Source organism: Rousettus aegyptiacus, unplaced genomic scaffold (assembly GCF_014176215.1).
Source record: "Rousettus aegyptiacus isolate mRouAeg1 unplaced genomic scaffold, mRouAeg1.p scaffold_m13_p_10, whole genome shotgun sequence".
NCBI classification, from domain to species: Eukaryota; Metazoa; Chordata; class Mammalia; order Chiroptera; family Pteropodidae; genus Rousettus; species Rousettus aegyptiacus.
This window is the reverse complement of record NW_023416285.1, coordinates 7,791,463-7,810,973: the sequence shown is the minus strand read 5'-3', so window position 1 is coordinate 7,810,973 and position 19,511 is coordinate 7,791,463. Positions and strand designations below refer to the sequence as shown.

Here is a 19,511-nt window from a genome sequence, read left to right as displayed (position 1 = left end):
CAGACGTGGGAAAGCCGGCGATAGTCAGTGCTGACGAAGCCGTGACTAGAACATGCACTGTCAGAGCTGCCGAGCGCGTAAACCGGTCATAGCACTTCGAAGGGCGGTTATTGGTGCCTGGCGAAATAAAATGTATTTTATTCGGTGTCTAGCCTGTTGGAAAAAATTATAAAATCATCTATACGGCCCTACGCATGGAGATGTCTCTGTAACATCTCAGAAACAGCCGTACTCTAGAATATGATGCAATGATTAGAAGAAGGGAATTAGCCTTAGAACTCAAAGATGTATTCTTGAGTGAAATAAGACAAGTTCCTGATAGACACACTCCATATGATCATTTTTATGTAAAACAAAACAAAAGACACTCACGCAAGATGATACGTGTTGTCTATGGGGCCACACAGAGGGAGATAAACATGTAATTTAAAAATCTCAAAGGCTATCTCACATACTGAGGGCAAAGTTGGCGTGAGGGAGGGCGAAGGTACTGCCATGGGTGAGTACGGCACAGTCAGAGCAACTTTAGACTTCTCAGTAATGTATTAGTTAACCTTTGCTGCTTAAAAAAGTAAACCTTCATTTTCCAATGGCTTAACACACAAGAAAGGTATAATTTGCTCCGAAGTCCTGATGGATTTTCCCGATATGTGGCAGCTATATTCCTGGTGGTACTTCAGGGACCCAGGCTTCTCCCATCTCCTGGTCCTCCATTCGTTGGGGGAGGGAGGCTCTGTGGAGTTTCCCGCTGGGTCTTCAGTATTTGGGTGTCAGAGGCCTCAAAAATTCTATGTGCCGATTGCACATAGAATGAGTTTACTCATCGTGTCTGAACGCTGAGTTTTTCTTCTTTATGTCTACTTAGTTGAAAAAAATAAAAGCAACGGAAATGTCCATTGGACATTGGTTACGACTCCATTACATGGCAGCAGCCACCAGAAAGAGATTTTAGGAGATGATGCCTACCTAGCTTGATGATTAGAAAAAGAAATCAGACCTAGTGAATAGTTAGTGAGTCTCCGTGACATCACTGTCTTAAATTTTTCGCACGTGGACTATGTAATTTAAAAATTAATAAAAATCCAACTTGGGCATAGAGATAAATCAATGTTGTTTGATTCAAAACAAGTGTTTTACTTTATTCCACCATGGCTCCAAGGAGCTCTACAGTTTTATTTCTCTGGCCATCAGATACTTCTGTAAAATGAGGGTGTGGGATACAATCATGGATAACCCAATTACATTTATTAAATAATTGTTAGTATTTTGTATTATATTTTTTTCCACCTATGTAAAGTGCTATTCATCATCACTAATCAAGAGCTAATCAGCATTACGATGAGTTGAGATCATTTCTACTCGAATCAGAGAAACATGCAAAACACGTTCTTTTTTTAACAATTAAAAAAAAAAAAACAGAACTAGCGAGGGGTGCATTTTGAGATCTTCAGAAACCCACTGGGATTAGAAAATGCTATGGGAATCACTAAACTAAGCTTGGGGTCTTCTCTGGCTCTCTCATTCTAAATTAGCATGTAGGATAGCGCCTCAAATGGAGGACTGCTTTCATGAATATTGTTAAAGGAATGAATGAATTCATAAGTTGCATTTAGGGAAAAATGTATTCAAAAATATGTGTGTGTGCACAAGAGAGAGTGAGGTTTATGCTGAATACAAAAGTTGTTCCATAATTGGAAATATATTCAGAGATAGATTTCTAAAGAAAATTAGGCAATCAATAGTTACTGAACAGGCATTTGATCAAATTAAACACCCATTAGGATAAAAAAGAAAACAGATCATAAAAACAAAGGTTAGAAAAATAATTCACTTTTCTTTTTTATTTTTTTTATGGTAAATAACACAATGTCAAATTAATGTACAGTACTTCCTTAATCTTGGAGGCATTTTCTTAAAAAAAAAAAAAAATCAGAGAAAAAAGTCTATAACTTTCCTCATTATTTAATCTTTTTTTTTCCCTTGGAAGTTCTATTTTAATATCACAATAAGTTGAGAAATTAATATGTAAATATATTGGAAAGACGGAAAATATTAGCAGTATTTGATAGTTTTCATCAAGAAAACTTAACAAAAAAATTAACAAAAGCATTAAGTGTCTAGGTTCCAAATGGATGTATAATAATAAATATTAATCATTCAGCATAACTGAAATAGACAAGAATTTTCTTGACCAAAAATGATAGGTAGTTATATGTAAAAAAACTTCAGAATTCTTTTGGGGTAGAAATAAAGACAAACAAATGGACATTTTATGTTCATGAATGAGAAGATGAAACATCTTAAAGATGTTAACTCTTTCTTAGTAAATTAAATTTAATTAAATAAACCTCCCAGTTTGGCAGGGAGAGTCGAAAACATTATCTTAAGGTTCATCTTGAAGAATATAGTAGTTATGAAAATGTTGAAGTCAAGATAATACAGAGGGCAGAAATAAATCTAGCAGATGTGAACTGCATTATAAGTTTCGAAGAACTAAAAAGCGTATTGTACTGTGAGAGAGCTCGATTTAATGAAGTCGTTCATCCCGACAGGATCCTCTAAGGTATAAACAAGCTAGACTGGGTCATGACAGTAGCCCAAGTCACCGTGCTCCCTAACACACGGTGTGCCGCAGCCTGGGCCATTCTCGTCTCCCCGTCTCCTGTGCCTGATTGGGGTCCATTCATCCTTTCACTTAAATCTTTCTCTGATACTTCCTTCTCTCCCCATTGACCCTGCCCCATGTCTATGAAGCATCTAGAGCATGGATTTATTCTGGAAGTCAGTAAAAGATTTCAGGTTCAGACTCAGAGGGTATTGAGTCATGGTAAGAGTCTAGCCGTGCATGGTGATAGGCCTTTCTAGCACAGTGTTATCGTCAGTATCTTGGAAAACAGGAAGAAGAAATTTTGCCCATCCTGAAAACAGCCTGTGGTGTGGCTGACAGAATCAGGATCCAGAATTATCTGACTATGCCGAAGCACTGGCTGAATGAGATGAAATGAGGCAGGCTTTCCACATGAGTTCCTACACCTTGGAGCTGAACATCCATTTATGAATTGCATGGACTCATTCAGCAAATATGTATTGGGTCCTTATTATATCAGGCAATGTATAAACGGATGGAGCCATCGCTCTTGTCTTACTAGTGAATTGAAAGCTGTGAGAATAGCTCAATCGAAGCTCCTCAAGAGCAGGATGGGGTCCACCGTGGTCACGGTTATTTCCCCAGCACCTAATACAAGCGGTGTGGCAGAAGTCTTAGTCAAGTTATTGAAAATATGGCAGGTTGGTCTATGGCCATGCCACCGTGAACAAGCCCAGTCTAGTCTGATCTCAGAAGCTAAGCAGGGTCGGGCCTGGTTAGTACTTGGATGGGAGACCACCTAGGAAGACCAGGTGTTGAAGGTGTAAAAAGGAAAAAACAAGGGATTGTAAGCTGCCAAGGTCCTTGCAATCTGTGAGGTCAACCAAGGGTTGCTTCACCTGAAAAAGAAAAAATGGTAGGTAAAAAATGTAAGAAAAGATATCTAGTAGCTATCTGGGAGGGTCGGAAAATTTTGTGGTGTTTTGGGACCTTGTTGGCAGATGCATAATACATATAAGAAGACTAGAGTAGGTTCATCAGATCAGATCATTGGCATAGACCTTCCAATGCCCGGCTCATTGCACTAAGAATAAAATGCAGACCCTTTGCCGCGGCCCAGGAAGAGCCATGTGATGTGTCCCTGCCTCTTTCTCTGAGCTTATCTAGTATCTCACTCGGTGTCTGTGCTCCTGCCATACTGCTTTCTTTCCCACACTGGGACACACCAAGCTCATTCAAAGAGGACTCGTTCCTGTCTTACGGCCTTTGCTGTTGGTGGCCCCTGGGCCTGGACTGCGCCATTCCCAGGTCTTCACACGGCCCTGTTCAACCGGAAATCAGCTTTATCAGCACCTCCTCACTACAGCCTTCCAGGCCGGCCAGACTACACTCGCCTGCCTTCCCATGGCACCAAGATCCTCTGCCTCCCCACTTGTCTGCTATTTGTCTCCAGCACCTGGAATAACGTTGGCCCCATAGTAGATGCTTAGTAAGCACATATTCAATGAACAAATCTTCGAAATAGCAAGAGACGTCAGCAGAGAGTCAAATCGCTTTGGTTGAGAAAAGAGGAAGAGGCAGGTTAGAGTGAAAATGCTGACAATTTAGGGGAGCAAAGTTAGTTTGACCCGCTCTCTCTTCAGCAAGACAAAGCGACCTGTCATCCCGTTGAAGTTTGAGCATGTATTATTTCCATTGTTTTGGCTAATTATGTTGGCTATTTACCATAAATAAAATCATCAGCAGTGTTTATTTCATTCCTAGGAGCATCTCCATTTACATGTTAGCATAATGCATTCATGGATTTCTGAATACAGATAAGTCTCAAGTCTAATGAATCTTCGTGTTTATTAAATGCCTCAGTGGTAGAATTGCCATCAAATTTCTGAGGTCCTACAGCTTTAGAACAACCATATAAAACTGCTTAGATTCAGACAACCAATGTGTGCATTATCACAGGGCTCTCCAACCCCTGGGACGTGGACCGGTACTGGTCCGTGGCCTGTTAGGAACCAGGCTGCACAGCAGTAGGTGAGCAGCGGGTGAGTGAGCAAAGCTCCATCTGTCTTTGCGGCCGCTCCCCAGCGCCAGCATCACTGCCTCAGCTTCACCTCAGATCATCAGGTGTTAGATTCTCATAGGAGCACCGGTCCCTGGTGCCACAAAGATTAGGGACCACTGCATTATCATGTTAACAAAAAGTGTTTTTTAATCATAGTAATCAATTATTTTATTATAATTAACTTTGCCAAATTAAAGCACAAATGTCATCATGGTTTTCTCTCTTCAGGGAGGAGGAAAATCATTAATTGTCAAGTGTTGAGTGGTACTAATATATTTTAGTTACAAACCTCCCTCTTGTTCCACATTCTAATCAGGGTTCTCAGTCTCTTTCATATTTTTTGAATGAATCGTCTTTGAAAGCTAGAAAGCACAGGAGTTTAGAATAGTAAATGATGATCCCCAGATGAAGAGTCTTAGAATTAGACAATGTTGTTTTAAAGAACTTGAAGAACTTCAGAGCACTTAAAATCTGGACATTAGAATTATTGTTTGGCAAGTGTATTTACAAAGAGATTAGAGTCACACCGAATAAACTATCAGAGAATTAGAGATTCTCAAGGTAAGGAGTCATTGCTATATTGATTTCCCTGGAAGTCTTTGAGTATGCCTATTTCACTGCTGCCTCGCCAGGTTAATGTTTTTTTTTTTTTAATCTTTTTTATCATTATTTTAATTTATACTTTGATTAGTAGTTGAACAGTTTTTCCAAATGATTACTTTCTACTTGCAATTTTTTTCATATGTGTTACCTATAAATCTTTTAAGAGTTTAAGGAAAGCATTTCATAAACATATATAGAGATGAATAGAGGTGAAATTAGAGGAAAAGCTCTATAAGGGATGAAATACAGTAGAGATGAAATGCCCTAAAAATCCAATGCACAATAATTCATATCTTCTCAACAATTAAGAATTCTTAATGTGTACCATTTGGTTTCTGAAGGAGGAGAAAGTCAACTAACATCTGTAGATATCCTGTATCTACAGGATATGCCCTGTACATATCCTGACATCTGCAAGTCATACCTACAAGAAAAGATGGAACCTGGATTCTGCCTCCATGGTACCATCAGCTTACCAGCTCCAACAGCAGAAACTTCTGGGGGTGATGAGGGTCAATGGTTTAAAACAAAATAGAACAACAAAAACCTTCTCAAGGAACTGGAATTCAGAGTTCAACATCTAAATTAGCTATGAATAAGTTTTTAGCTATTTCTGGACTGATCATGTTTACCCATAGAGTATTTTTTAGACATTCCTTATGCACATTTCAGGCTCCTGAATAATTTAATCTGTGATTTTCTTTTCTCTTTTATAAATACATAAATAATGTATACTAAACTCCCCTCACCTCACATCACAGAAAACCTTCCTGGGCTCTCCTGCTCACCATACTTCCCTTTCCTCACTTTCGGAGTTTTGACCTAATGTGTTAGAAAACTGGAATCTCTTTTATAATCTACTATAGTCTTAATCTCTTTTCAAGGGAGCACCATGTGGATTTACGTATATCAATATTTAAACTATTTGTAATTCTAAGAATTAAAGTCTAAATGTAAACTGCTGGTCTAGCATAGGAGTGTGACAGTGTAAAATTTAAATAGATTCAGACTCGGCGTGGCTAAATCTGAAATGTGCACTGATTTAAAGTCATTTGTATTAGGCTGTGCAGTGTGGTGGCACGATTTACTAAATTAAAAGGACATTTTAATCTTCTTAGTTCTTCAAAAATAATACATCCATACATCGAATTCAGGATTCAGAAGAAACTGGCAGAGTTCAAAATCACGAGTTCGTTTTTTAACTTTATTACCACACTGTGTTATAGGTACTTAGATGCTTGTTAGCTCTCTTGTTAGAAATGTGTTTGAAAGAGAGGGACAAAAATCTACCTTTGTGTTTCCAGCAGCTACCAAGGAGCTTTGCACCTACTCTGGGCTCAGTGAATGTTTACAGAAGAAATCAATGAATGAGCTATAGTGATTTCCTCAAGCACATGGGATATTTTTCTGGTTGTCTGTCGCATTCAGTGCACACTATATATTGCTCAGTGTGTGTGTCTCTGTGCGTGTGTCTATGTTATACTTTTGGCTATTCTCCCTTGAAGAGCAGAGCTCTTTGGCAAAGATATTCTCTGTGCAAGGCAGAACTATGCCCCTCCTCCCCCCCTCCCCCCCCCCATAGATGTCCACTGCTAATCCTTGGTACCTGTGACTATGTCACCTCAGACAGCAAAAGGAACTTCGCAGATATGATTAAGTTAAGGACCTTGAGATAGGAGATTATCCTGGATTATTGGGGTGGGGTCAATGAGATCACAGGGGTCCTCAGCAATGGAAGAGGGAGACAGAAGAGGTGAGAGGATGTCCTGTGAGAATTCCATCCGTGTTGCTGATTTGAAAGATGGAGGAAGAGCTACAGGTGAAGAACGCCGGCAGCCTCCAAATGCTGGAAAAAGCAAGAAAACAGACTCCCCCGCCCCCACCCCGCCCCCGGATCCCTTAGGAAGGAATGCAGCCCGAATGACACCTTGATTTTAGCCCAGCAAGACCCATGTCAGATTGTCAGAACCGTGTTTAAGATAATAAATAGAGTTGTAAGCCACTAAGTGTGATCATTTGTTACAGTGGCAGCAGAAAACTAATACCGTCCCTGACAGACCCGTTTGTCCCTTTCCGCTTCTGACACAGTAGGTTGCACAGAGAGAGGCTCCGATGCCTTTTGCAGATTCTCATTCTCATCACCGCCTCTTCATTTTATGCCAGCGTTTGCTGCCCCGTTGCATGCTGGAACAGGACAGAATTAATCAGGAGTCCCCTTTCTGCAAATAAGAGAAAGATAACACCAACTCACTCAAGTAAAAATTTTAAAAATTAAAATTTTTAAAAAGAGGGGAGACGGGCATATCTCATCATATAAGTGGGGCCTTCGAGTTCTAGAGTTGGCTTCAGCCCCAGCTAAGTCGAGGGCTCAAATCAGTCCACAAAGACTCTCTGTCTCTCTTATCTGCTTCCCTCTGTTTGCAAGATTCCGTATTTCCGTGATTCACTTGTGTTTAGTAGCAAAATTGCCCTCTTTCCTTCAGGAAAAAAAAAAGCAAAACACTAATTTGCCCATCTTCGTAGCCTAGGGGTTTGGAAGAGTGTTATGATTATTCATTGCTACATTAAAAATTGCTCCAAAACATGTTGGCTTAAAATACAAACATTTTGTTGTTGTTGTTGTTGTTTACTCTTGGTTCTGCAGTTTGGGCAAAGCATATGGGAGACAGGCTCATTGCTGCTCCATGTGACATCAGTTGGAGCTCAAGGATTCACTTCCAAGATGGCCTCACTCACAAAAGTTTGTGTTGGCTTTTGGCTGGGAGCTTAGGTGGGGCTGTTGGCCGGAAGATGCTGTTCTCCTTCACACGACCGCTCCACGTGGCGAGGTCGGGCTTCTCACGCTGTGGCAGCCTTAGAGTCATTCGACTTTGTGCCTCGCAACTGACTTCCAAGCACGAAGTGGAAGCTGCTGGTCCTTCTTATGGTTTAACCCAAAACTGGCATAAGGTCACTTGTGCCACACATTCTACTGATTAAAGAAGATCACAGGGCCCAGTCCATATTTGAGGAGAAGAGACAACATACCCAGGGACATGATTGCCATTGCCGTGGTTCATTGGGGTCGCCAGAGCAGCAGCCTAGCACAAAATGAAAATGAAGCTTTGTGAGTGATGGTCCAAATAGGACCATGGAGGAAGTGGTAGGGGCAGCCCCACAAAGGAAAAGGGCTGGAAACAAACCTCAGATGGCCATAACGACCATTTCCTAGAGTGCTAGAAAGTATTCAGTGAAGCAAAGTTGCATTTCCTTCTATTTTCTATATAGTTTGTATATTTTCTGGACTTGGAGAAGTAGTTAAAAATTTAGGTTTAAAGTTAAGGAATCTCAAACTTTTTTCTCCATTTACTTTTTCTTATACTATAAATGAAAAATGATGATAATATATAGCAAACACTACTGCGAAGGAATTAAATTGTGCAGGATTTGTGAGGAATAAATTGTAATGTGGCTAATCCAGTGGTGTTTATTTGCAGTAACCTTTTTAATGTGACAATTTTTTAGATAATGTGGTGACATATTTTTACCCTACATCTACATTTTTATGGTTTGTACGTACTTACTCTAGATTCCAAAATGGCAAATTATTAGAGCTGTTTTATGGTAGTTGTAAGATATTTGAAATGCATTAAGTTAACTTTATCTGTTTAGCAAAATACAATAAGGTTTTCTCATTAACAAAGTTTTCTTTACAATATAAGCCATGAATACATTTAAGGATAGGGTGGACTCAAATTACTCTCATGTGCATTTTATATTTGGTGAATGAACATGCACTATTGAGGATTAGGCAGGATTTAGGAAATGTATGCATAAGGATTATTTAGGATGGAATTGCCAAAGATTCTGGAATATGTAGAACACACTTGTTGATTGATTTTTACTGCAGTAAATATAAAGCAATAACAGCTATATAAATTATTCAAAGACTAGTCATCCACATCGGGATTCTTTAGAGATTGTTTCAGAAATCAGTTTGGCAGGATATTCTTTTTATAGTTATTTTTTCCAAATCCATGTACAAAAAATATACAGATCCATATGGAATAGATTAACACAGATTCTTTTCAAATGAAATTCGATATTTTAAAACATTCAAGTGAAGATTGCATGATCTTTTCTACTAAAGCTCTCTTTGGTAATTTATTTATTTTAAATATTATTTTTGTCTTTTAGGAGGCATTATATAGTGAATGTAAGAGATTTATTAAAAACCTTGGATCTCCTGAGAGTGCTTTCGTACTTTGCCTCAAAATCTGCACATAGGCAAAATTCCTGATATTATGAGTTGGGATTTTCAGTGTAAGAGGATTTAAAATCTCTGCTAAAGCAAGGGCTTGTTAGCTGTTTCTAAGCATCATATATCAGAGAGACCCAGCTACTTACCAATCGCTCAAACTAAAATGGGGCAGGACAGAACACAAGGAATAAAAGAGACCAATTTAGACCAAGTGGAAGGTATCAAGTTCTCTTAACATAAACCTTTTATTCTAGAAAGATACCCTATCCAACTCCAGAAACAGACGGAATAATCAGTATTTACAGAGGTATCAGTCTCTTTGTATATGTGCATATGGATTACTTTTTAAAGATGTCCATTCATTAAAGCAGTTTGAGACGTAGTGTTTGGGTGTTTGCAGATTTGGAGTTAGAGACACCAATTATCTACTCTTGAATTATGTGACTTTGAAACGTTCCTAATAACTTTTTTTTTTTCATAAAAACCTTTTTAGATCTCAGTCCCTTACACACTTAAGGTTGTTCTTAAGGTTCAATGAGGGAATGCCAAACTACTTCACACACTACAAAGCACTCCATTATTAACATTTATATTCTTATGACTACCACTGCTTCTAAAACATGATTGGATGATTGGATAATTTGTCTGTAAACATTCCATTGAAAAATCCAAGTAGGTTGGATGTGTTATTTTTTGAAAATGTGTTTGCTTAGAGAACATACATAAGGTCCAAAGTACTCAATATGTTTGTCTCCATTCTTGTAAAATACTAACCCTTTTATTATTGACCTTCAATGGGACACAAAACCTGGAGAGATGACTGTACACACTTTTTTCTGGATAGCTGGGGATTTTATTAACTATAACCCAGAAGGGTCATGGCTATTTATAAAAAATAAAAAAATAAAAATGCCTCTTGGTATTGTTTCTTGAGATGACTTATATCCAGTTGGAGGTCTGGTGATGATGTAGGGTGTGGGGGACCAGTCAGATAGTTGTATTAATTATTTGTTTCTTTGTGTTTCTCTTCCAGCTATCGGCAGGACCCTCATCCCTCGTTACTTTAGCACTGTGTTTGAAGGAGGGGTGACTGACCTGTATTACATTCTCAAACACTCAAAAGAGTCATACCACAACTCATCCATCACAGTGGACTGTGACCAGTGTGCTATGGTCACCCAGCACGGGAAGCCCATGTTCACCAAGGTATGGGGCGATGGGTAGCATGGCTTGTTGTTTTGGGTATGCCGAAGGATACTAACTAAAGCTTTCTTCTGGAACTTTGAGCTGATTTCTCACAATCTTAAACACTTTCAGCACTGTGAGACAATCTTGTTTGTGATATGGCTAGACTTTTGGAGAACACCATTCTAAGTTGTGAGCATGTGATAAAGGGCACGGTCAAACATGATAGGGCCTCAAAACTAAGAGGAAGAGAGGTTTGGTGGCCTATTAAACTCAGGTTGCTAAATTAGAATTTTGTGGGGTTTTTTTTTTTTTAATACAAAGGGTCTTCTATAGCTAAAAAGATGTTCATCCATGGTTAATCGTCTGATTCTGAGATACACTCTGGTTTATCCAAGGACCATCTATAATCATACTTATCACCATAATACTATTAGTTACTGAAAAAAAAAATCCACATGTTACTAAAATTAAACACCTTATAAAGCTAAATTCAATGTGAACAAACAGGACAGGGGAGAAATCCACCCAACCAGAACTCAACTCACTGTAACTTTATAGGAACATAAAAACATAAAAATATAAGTGAAATTAGGGAATTCAGAGTTTAAAGTTTGTTTCCCCAAATTCTAAGAAGTTCTATGGTTGGTGGCTCAGCAAGTGAGCGAAGTTAGTTGTAAAAGAGAGAACGAGAATCACAGATTAATCTTTGAGGCAGAATTCAAGGCTGTGAAGGATTTGGAAGGAAAAAGAGAAGAGTTAGAGAATCAACCGCACCTTCTATACATTCTACACCTATGATCCTTCCCAAACACAGATGATTGACATAAGGAGTATTCCCTCTGGGTAAAGACCTTTCTGGAATATTATGGACAATCCCTATGTCTTCTTCCACATGGAAAAACTAGTAAGAACAAATATTTAGTCATAGAATCTGGCAAACAGAAGCTTATTTTAATGAACACTAGTTCATTGCATTGTGACTAAGACTCAACGTGAAATTAATTTGTAAGGTTGATGATAGCAGCTATCTTTTTTAGCTGGAAACACAAATGACAACACTTTCTTTATAGTAAAGAGAAGTTGAATGATCAGGGGTAATTTCAAAAACCCAAATTATAAAACTGAAGATATGTGTGTTATTTATGCGCAACGCTGCTGAAAGAATAATTATAAAATGTTTATTATTTAAAGTATCCTTTGATCTTGTTGGTGCAGTCAACTCTTTCTGGTACCCACGATGATGTATAAAACCAGAGGCAAAGATTATATAATGCAAAAGCAAATCATCAAATGCCACTGATTCTGTGGTCTCTTGACTTCGTCAATAGACATTTTAAATGTGGAGCAGGAGCTGGGTTTTCTCTGTCTTCCTTTTTAACAGAAGATCCCCACTGTATGCAGAAGTCTGTGCTGGGAAGAGTATTTCACTAGGTGGAAAGGAGTGATTGCTTGGATGACAGTGTAATCTGTCCATGTCACACTTTGTTTTGGAGATGGAAAACATTTCCATAATCTTAGATCAGATGGATACACAATTCATTTCTAGAGATACAAGTCTGAGCACTGCAGAGAAAGTCTTTCTCTACTGCTTCATTTTATATGTATATGTGTGTGTGTGTGTGTGTGTGTGTGTGTGTGTGTGTGTGTATTTTGGGACTTAGTGTTACTTTCAGGTAATTCAAGAAAAACACATAAATTCCTTATGCTTTAAAGGTAGAAAAAAAATGCATGATAAGTAAATAAAACTTCGCCATAATGAAAGAGCTACTTCGAGAGCCAGTGGCCGTTGAAAATAAAAATGCATCTTCATCTTATAGTAGTCCTTTTATATATTTCTTCATTTTTTTTCTTCTCAGGCCAAAACATTTCCGTAAATGATAATAATCAGTTGCTCTGAGGATATAGTGCTGTCTATATTCGGGACTGATTTTAAATCAAAAGGAACCCCATTCTTCTGATGAATTGATAAATTGTTTTTTTAGTCAAATGAAGAAACTAGGGTTTTCTCTATTGCATTTTTCCTCGTCCAGGAATGCTCCTCTCTCAGATGGCCGAGTGGCTTGTTCAGGCAACCAAGACACACACCAAAAAGACCTGCACATTCTCCTCAATTCAGCTCTCTCAGCCTTAAGGTTCAATCATTTAGATCACCCATCTGACTCTACTTTGTGGCAATACAATTTGCCAACTCTTGTAATGAATATTTCCATACTGTGATGAAAAATATTCCTTTCTGGGAAATGTAGCTTAGCTATATGGACTTAGTCCAGATACTAATTATGCACATTTATTTTTAGGAAATTTGAAAGGATTTTTTTTTTCTCCTCAGTGATAATTATGCAACCCATAGAATCTCTACAATTTTTCTTTTGTTCTTCTATTAATTAAAAATAACTCATCTTTGTGTAAGAAAATAGTATGGCTGTTTAGTATAAAACTATGGGCTAATAACCTTTCTGTATCACAAAGAAAAATAGCCTGGAAGCCAATGCTTTATTTTTAAAGGAGAGCTTGCTATTAGTACATGCTACAACTTAGCACATATGTGGGGACAGTATCATTTTATTCTCATTTAGACTATCAGTAAACTGTAATTCCCCAAATAGCATTTGACCCAGTGGTTCTGAGTTGCTTTTTATGAAAATTTGGCCAACTGGTGAATCAAAAATCAGCCGCAGTCCTAATCAAAAGTAATATTTAATATTTCTCGGGAGTATAACGCACATTTGCAATTTCCTGAATCTTAGGAACATTATAGATTATGGATAAATATGTAATTAGAGTTTTAAAACACACATTATGAAGCCTTTCTTTTCTGTATTCAGTTTTGAATCAAATTGAAAACAGGCTTAATAATCAGAGGAGCAATCACCCAGGTTTTCAGAATCAAAGACCCTTGAATTATATCTGAGGGTACAAATACTGGCAAATGCTCAAAGGAGCCCGCTCGGGGGTGCATGTTGGATTACTTTTAGGTTTTACAAACTAGAACAACAATTACAGCCACTAACAGACACCCTTATCACTTCTATAAACACAGGATTATTTTTTTCTGGCCTCAATTATTTATTATAAAATGGTTTACTACTATAGAAAAGTACCATGGAAGTGTACCAGCCGGTTTCCTGTATGGATATACATTCATGTCTTTGACAGTTAATCATTCTTACCTTCGCCTGTATACCATGTTTTACTCTGGAATTTATCCATTTATACTCTTACCCTGACTCTAACCAAATTATTATGGCATCGATGATCATATTGCTCTAGTGTAAGTGTGTGCATACACATGCATTTACATATACAATATCTCTAAGTAAAATACGATGCATTTTACGCAACTATTAATCTAAAAGCACTATTCCGTGTTTCCTAGTTGGTAAACACATAGAGATTGGGGAGAGTAGCAAGCTCAGAGAGGGCACAGAAGCTCCTTACCCTTCCCGCACACCTTGCCCTGTGCATCTATCTTGTCCATCTGGCTGTTCCTGAGCCGTATTCCTTATATGGTAAGCTAGTAATCTACTAACTAAAACAACAACAATAATAATACTATTCCAGGCTTAAAGACCAAGACAAATAAACACTCTCTCCTAAAAGACACATTTTATTTCATAAAAGCTGTATGAGAAATGTCTTATACATGGTCAATATTGCTTCACAATTAGTCAAAGAAAGAAAAGGGTTAAAAAGCTACCGGTTAGTTTGAGAAATGTTCTTTTTTAGTTCTCCTGTCCCTGGCCTAGTCTCAAGCTAGCACGTGATCTGCTGAATGCCTTCCAGCCTCTTTCTTGTTGATCCTCCGGGGACCATCTGTGCTGGGGGCATTGATTAGAGTGTGTCTGCCGGGATTACATCTTTTCTGTTGCCATGCCAACTAATCAGCTGATTTTGGTTACCACAGAAACAAAATGTCAGAGCTCACAGTACGGTAACATGAATTCAGCACAACAGAAAATGTTTTCTTAATTGGGGACCCATTTGATTTTGGATTCCAAGTGAAAGGCAGCTTTAAAAAAAAAAAGGGCAACTTTAGATAAAAGCTACATTAATTGTATTGATTAGGAGGAATGCACAGATTTTTTCTGAAAGAGAAAACATTAATTCTCCTTTATAAGCTATGCCCATTTTTTGCCATTTCCAAAACATATATATTATGTATATATATATATATTCCTTTTTCTTAAGCACCTCTGTTCCATTTGCTGATTGTTGCATATAAAATAAATTATAAAGCCTTTAATTTCCTTTAACTTCCAAGGTCGGGGCAGGGAGCAGGGAGGCTTCAAAGGACCTGGGAGGAAGCTGTGAGTATAATTACTTGGGGAAGACCAGCGCTGACCAAATTCTCCTCCATCCTTTCATTTAAGGGAGTCATTTAATTTTTTTTTTTTTTTTTTTTTTTAAGAAAACACCCAACACAGTCAACTCAGACTCAGTTCTAAGGATTGTACTCTTACACACGATATGCCCTGGATAAGCCGATTCCCTGGTTTGGGCTGAGAAAGGAAGAGCCCAAGGCTTATTATAATTTTCCCTTTCATAGCCCCGTGACAGTCTGACGGCAAGAAGCCTCCTCAACTGAGGTGCTATCCCACAGCAAATAAAGGACACGATTTAACTTGACCTTACAGATGCTTGAATTGAGTAATTCATCAGAAGGTCCGCATCCAGGCCCTCCCATTACGAAATTCTATTCCAGTAGAAGTAAACCAGAATCTCCATCTGCCCTGGGTTTGTGGTTCATAAAACACAAAATGGATAGATTAGATAATAATAATAATAATAATAATAATAATAATAATAATAAAACATGACATTTAACTAGGCTAATTTTTGTTTAAACAGCCAATAATCCTCTGTTAATAAAAAAGGGGGTGGGGTGGGGTTATAGCATGCAAATATACCTATCCAGTATGGTCAAGACATTTCATTGTCACTGGCTAGCTATAGTTACCTCCCTTTTGTGAAAGCTTCGCCGCATGTGGCTTCTGTCATGCCAACGCCCCAGGGAGAAAAGTGTGGCTTAATCTCCATGCAACTCTTTTGAAAACCTTGGTAAATTAATTCCAGTGCCGAGGTGCTCTGGATGAGTGGCTTGGGGACACTGACATCTTCCCCTCTGTCATTGTGCTCAACCGCCATGGCTGAGATGAGAAGCGAGGCTCTGAAGACCACTCCGCTGAGGAGTTTGGGGGCAAGGTGGCCCAATGCCTAAATTACCCACAGATTCTGCTAATTGGTTTTGAGTTAGAGGTCTTCACCCAGATTATCAATAATTATCTTACAGTGCTTCTGAGGCCTTTGATAAAATGAAAATGGCAGACATTAATAGCATCTTTCTTAAGTAGTACCCTATTAATAACACATGTTATTAATTCTCCTATACTGTATTTGTGGCTTAAATTAGAAGGACTAGAAACCACCTAACCCCAGCGCCCAGGACATAGTTGGAACTCAGTAAGTGGTGACCTTTTGTATTAAATTCTCAAAGAGGGAAATGAATATTAATATCTCATAAAATGTTGATATAAATTGCTAATTATCTTTATAGACTATAGTTTTAGAAATGTTCATATCACTTATTGAAATAATTGTAATTTATGATTTTTTAAGATATTGTATAGTGCAGTGATTTCCAAAGTTTTGTGTGTTTGTTTTTAGCATAGGAAATCTTCCTCCAAAAAAGTTTGGCCAGCAGCCCAATATGTTAAAACAGATAAAACTGAAGCTGATCTGGTTAAATCTAGGAAATGAGATGGGTCTCCGAGTCCACATAGAGGCCAAGCTCTTCCTAACGGAGCCCCCAAGATACCTCTCCTGAACCCTTGGGTCTCAGATAGCACCAGTGATCTAGGGTTCTGTGTTCTCAGGTTGCATTTAATTTCTCATCTTTAGAGCTGCCATTTACTATCAACCTACTATGTGCCAGGTGCAATACCAGGCAATCTACAGACATAATTTTTTTAAATATATTTTCACAACAACCCTTCCTAAGAATATTATTACCCTTATTTTACAGATGAGTAACCTGGAACTTAGGGCATTTATTTGATTTTTCCCACAGTTTCAAAATGAGTGAAAAGTCAACTCAGGATTCAAATCTAGCACTTTCTGATGCCAAAGCCTCCATCCATCACTTGTACCATATTTTTAAGGCTAGCATGAACTGAATGATTAGTAGTGATGATTCGAACTGGACGAATGTGCGACCATGGCTACTTATCTTATAGTTGAGATAGGCTGGGTGACGTGTGATGGCCTAGTATTTTCTTCCATTTCAAAGTCATTAACAGTGAAAAGGGAAATAAAATAGGAACTATGAGCTACAAATAATCTGAATATCAAAAAAGGTAAAAAAATTACTCCATCATGCATCACTCTATCAAGGAAGAGAGCCTCAGAAATTCTTTTTTTTTTAATTAGTAATACATATTTTTCTTAGATAAATTTGCCTCTCCCCAGCCCCCAAAGGCTGGCCCTTTATGCAAGCAGAATGTGGCATGGCCAATACAATGTGATTCAAGGAATATACTCTAAATATGCCTCTGTTTTTAACATCTCAGTAACTGATACCTATTGCTTTGGGTTAAGCATTGTCCTCTGGAATTTCTCTTGGAAAATAAGAAACTCTGTTTGAGTAACCTTGTAGTATTTTGTACTTCAGCATGAATAATTTCATTAGGCACTTTACCCCAGAATGGGATTAACCAAAATTCAAACAAGAGCTCAAGCTCCTATGGTAGAAAGATGATGAAAAGGAAAAAAAGTATGGGAGAGAGTATCATTGTGTGGGATGCATATGTATGCCAGGCGTTTTTGACATCACATCACTGTGAAAAGGGGTTTTGTGTCCATATTTACAAGTGAAAAATGGAGGCTCACAGACTTTTGCTTGTAACGGGTAGAGTTTCTACTAGTTCATGGCTAGCTGTCTTTTGGATCCACTGATTATACTTCTATTTGTCTCAGTATGCTATGGATAAGCCACTTGTGTCCTATTTTGTCAAGATCCAGAGCCACCCAAGGATAGTCAGGGACATGATGCTGAGTAGCTGACATTTGAGTCACAAAAAAAAAATGCAGCATTCACAAAGTGCATAACAAATGAGTGTGTTGTTTGTCACTTCTAGGTGTGTACAGAAGGCAGACTGATCTTGGAGTTCACCTTTGATGATCTCATGAGAATAAAAACATGGCACTTTACCATTAGACAATACAGAGAGTTAGTCCCAAGAAGCATTCTAGCCATGCATGTAAGTAATTCGATTTTTATTTCACTTTCGTTCCTATTATCCCCACATATTATTCAATGAGGAAAAGCAGTTTCTCTGTGAAAGAACTCCAGCTGTCTCTACACTTTACATAATTAACTCTAAACTTTGAGTCTTTCCATCAACAATTTTAATCCACAGGCCCTTCCTCCCTTCCGTTGTTTCTGAGTGTGGTGAATTGAGACTTTTTTTGTGTGTGATACTTTATTATTTTAAACTCTAAATTGAGGTTACCTCAATAAACAGTTTGTACTTTTCTTAAATTCCATTCAGTCATTATCTAGTACTGCTCTGCCTGGGCTAATAAACCTGTTATTTATAACCGGGGAAAGAAATAAAACAGGAAGTGAGAAAAACAGTTTCCAGTTTTGATTAGAACCATCTGAGGAGACGAAGTCCACCTGGACCTCAGATCTGTGTTAACAGGAGTTGGCTCTTTCTGACCAGCGTTGGAGTGAACTAGAGTATTTGGGGTTCTCTTGGTTTCCTTTGAACATAAATCACATCCAATTTATTGAAAAGCAACTAGGTGCCAGAGTGGATTTGATGCTAATGTTTTAAAGATAAGACTTGGTGCAAACCGGTCAAGGGCAGTCTCTTAAGAAGGAATTTAAAGCCATCGACTTAAATAAGCCCCTCCCCCACCATGCATGATATGGGCTTTTCCATGAAAAAGCTTTGGAGCAAAATCAGACTTAATGAGCTTTTTTTCTTTTTTTAAAGACCCAATATAATCAGAAGAGAATTAAATAACAGTAGCTGGCATTTATTGGGTGTTTGCTATGCAGGGCCTTGTGCTAAACATTTTATGCACGCTTATAATTAATCCCCAAAGTAACTCGCAGAGGTGAGTTATCATCATTCCTATTTTAGAAGTGAGGAAAGCAAGGCTCAGAGAAGTTCAACAAGGTGCTCGATGTTTTTCAGCCCGAAAGTGGCGAAATCAAGATTTTTAACTCAGTTGGTTCTAAGTCCAACACTCAGGCCGATAAGACAGCCGTCTCCCAGCCACACTCCAGCCGTCTCCCAGGCTTGGCCCTCTGCCCTCTCCCCACTGGTTGACCCGCTCTCTGCCCTTGTGCTTTCTCCCGTGGCATCCCTGGTCTCCCGCTCCGTTATTTCTGCCCCCCGATGCCCAAGTCCCACTCCATTTTCAAAGCTCAATGCATATCCTCCACTCTCCTTGAAACGGTCTGCAGGAGCCACTCTCGTTAGACTCCGAACAGACTGAGAGGCAGCAGAGAGCGATGGTCAGGAGCTCGGGCCCCGCGATGAAACCACGCAGGTCTCCTGTGTGACTTGGCACTGGTGACGTGACGTCTCTGTGCTTCTAGTCCGTCATCTATAAAATCAGTAATACAGTATTAGAGCCTGCATCCGAAGATTAGTTTGAAGATTGAATAAATGCTTGTCAAGAACAGAGAAAAGTGCCTGGCACCTAGTAGGTCCTCTGCAAATATTGGTGACTGGCTTGCAGCAGCAGCAATGACGTCTTTCCATTCATTTATTATTATCCTGTCTTTCAACCATAATAGAAGCTCCTGGAAGTCCAGCATG

At 38.5% G+C, this 19,511-nt stretch overlaps 1 protein-coding gene across 10 annotated transcripts in view; it reads left to right on the top strand.

Annotated features, from left to right (window-relative positions):
- The window catches only part of LDB2 (LIM domain binding 2), a 333,966-nt gene that overhangs the window by 252,528 nt on the left and 61,927 nt on the right, over nt 1–19,511 (top strand). For all 10 annotated transcript variants that reach the window (XM_016138438.2, XM_016138439.2, XM_016138437.2 and 7 more), the window contains exons 3-4: nt 10,526–10,698; nt 17,814–17,936. In XM_016138438.2, coding sequence (XP_015993924.1) covers nt 10,526–10,698; nt 17,814–17,936 — 296 coding nt within the window. The remainder of the gene's footprint in view (nt 1–10,525; nt 10,699–17,813; nt 17,937–19,511) is intronic.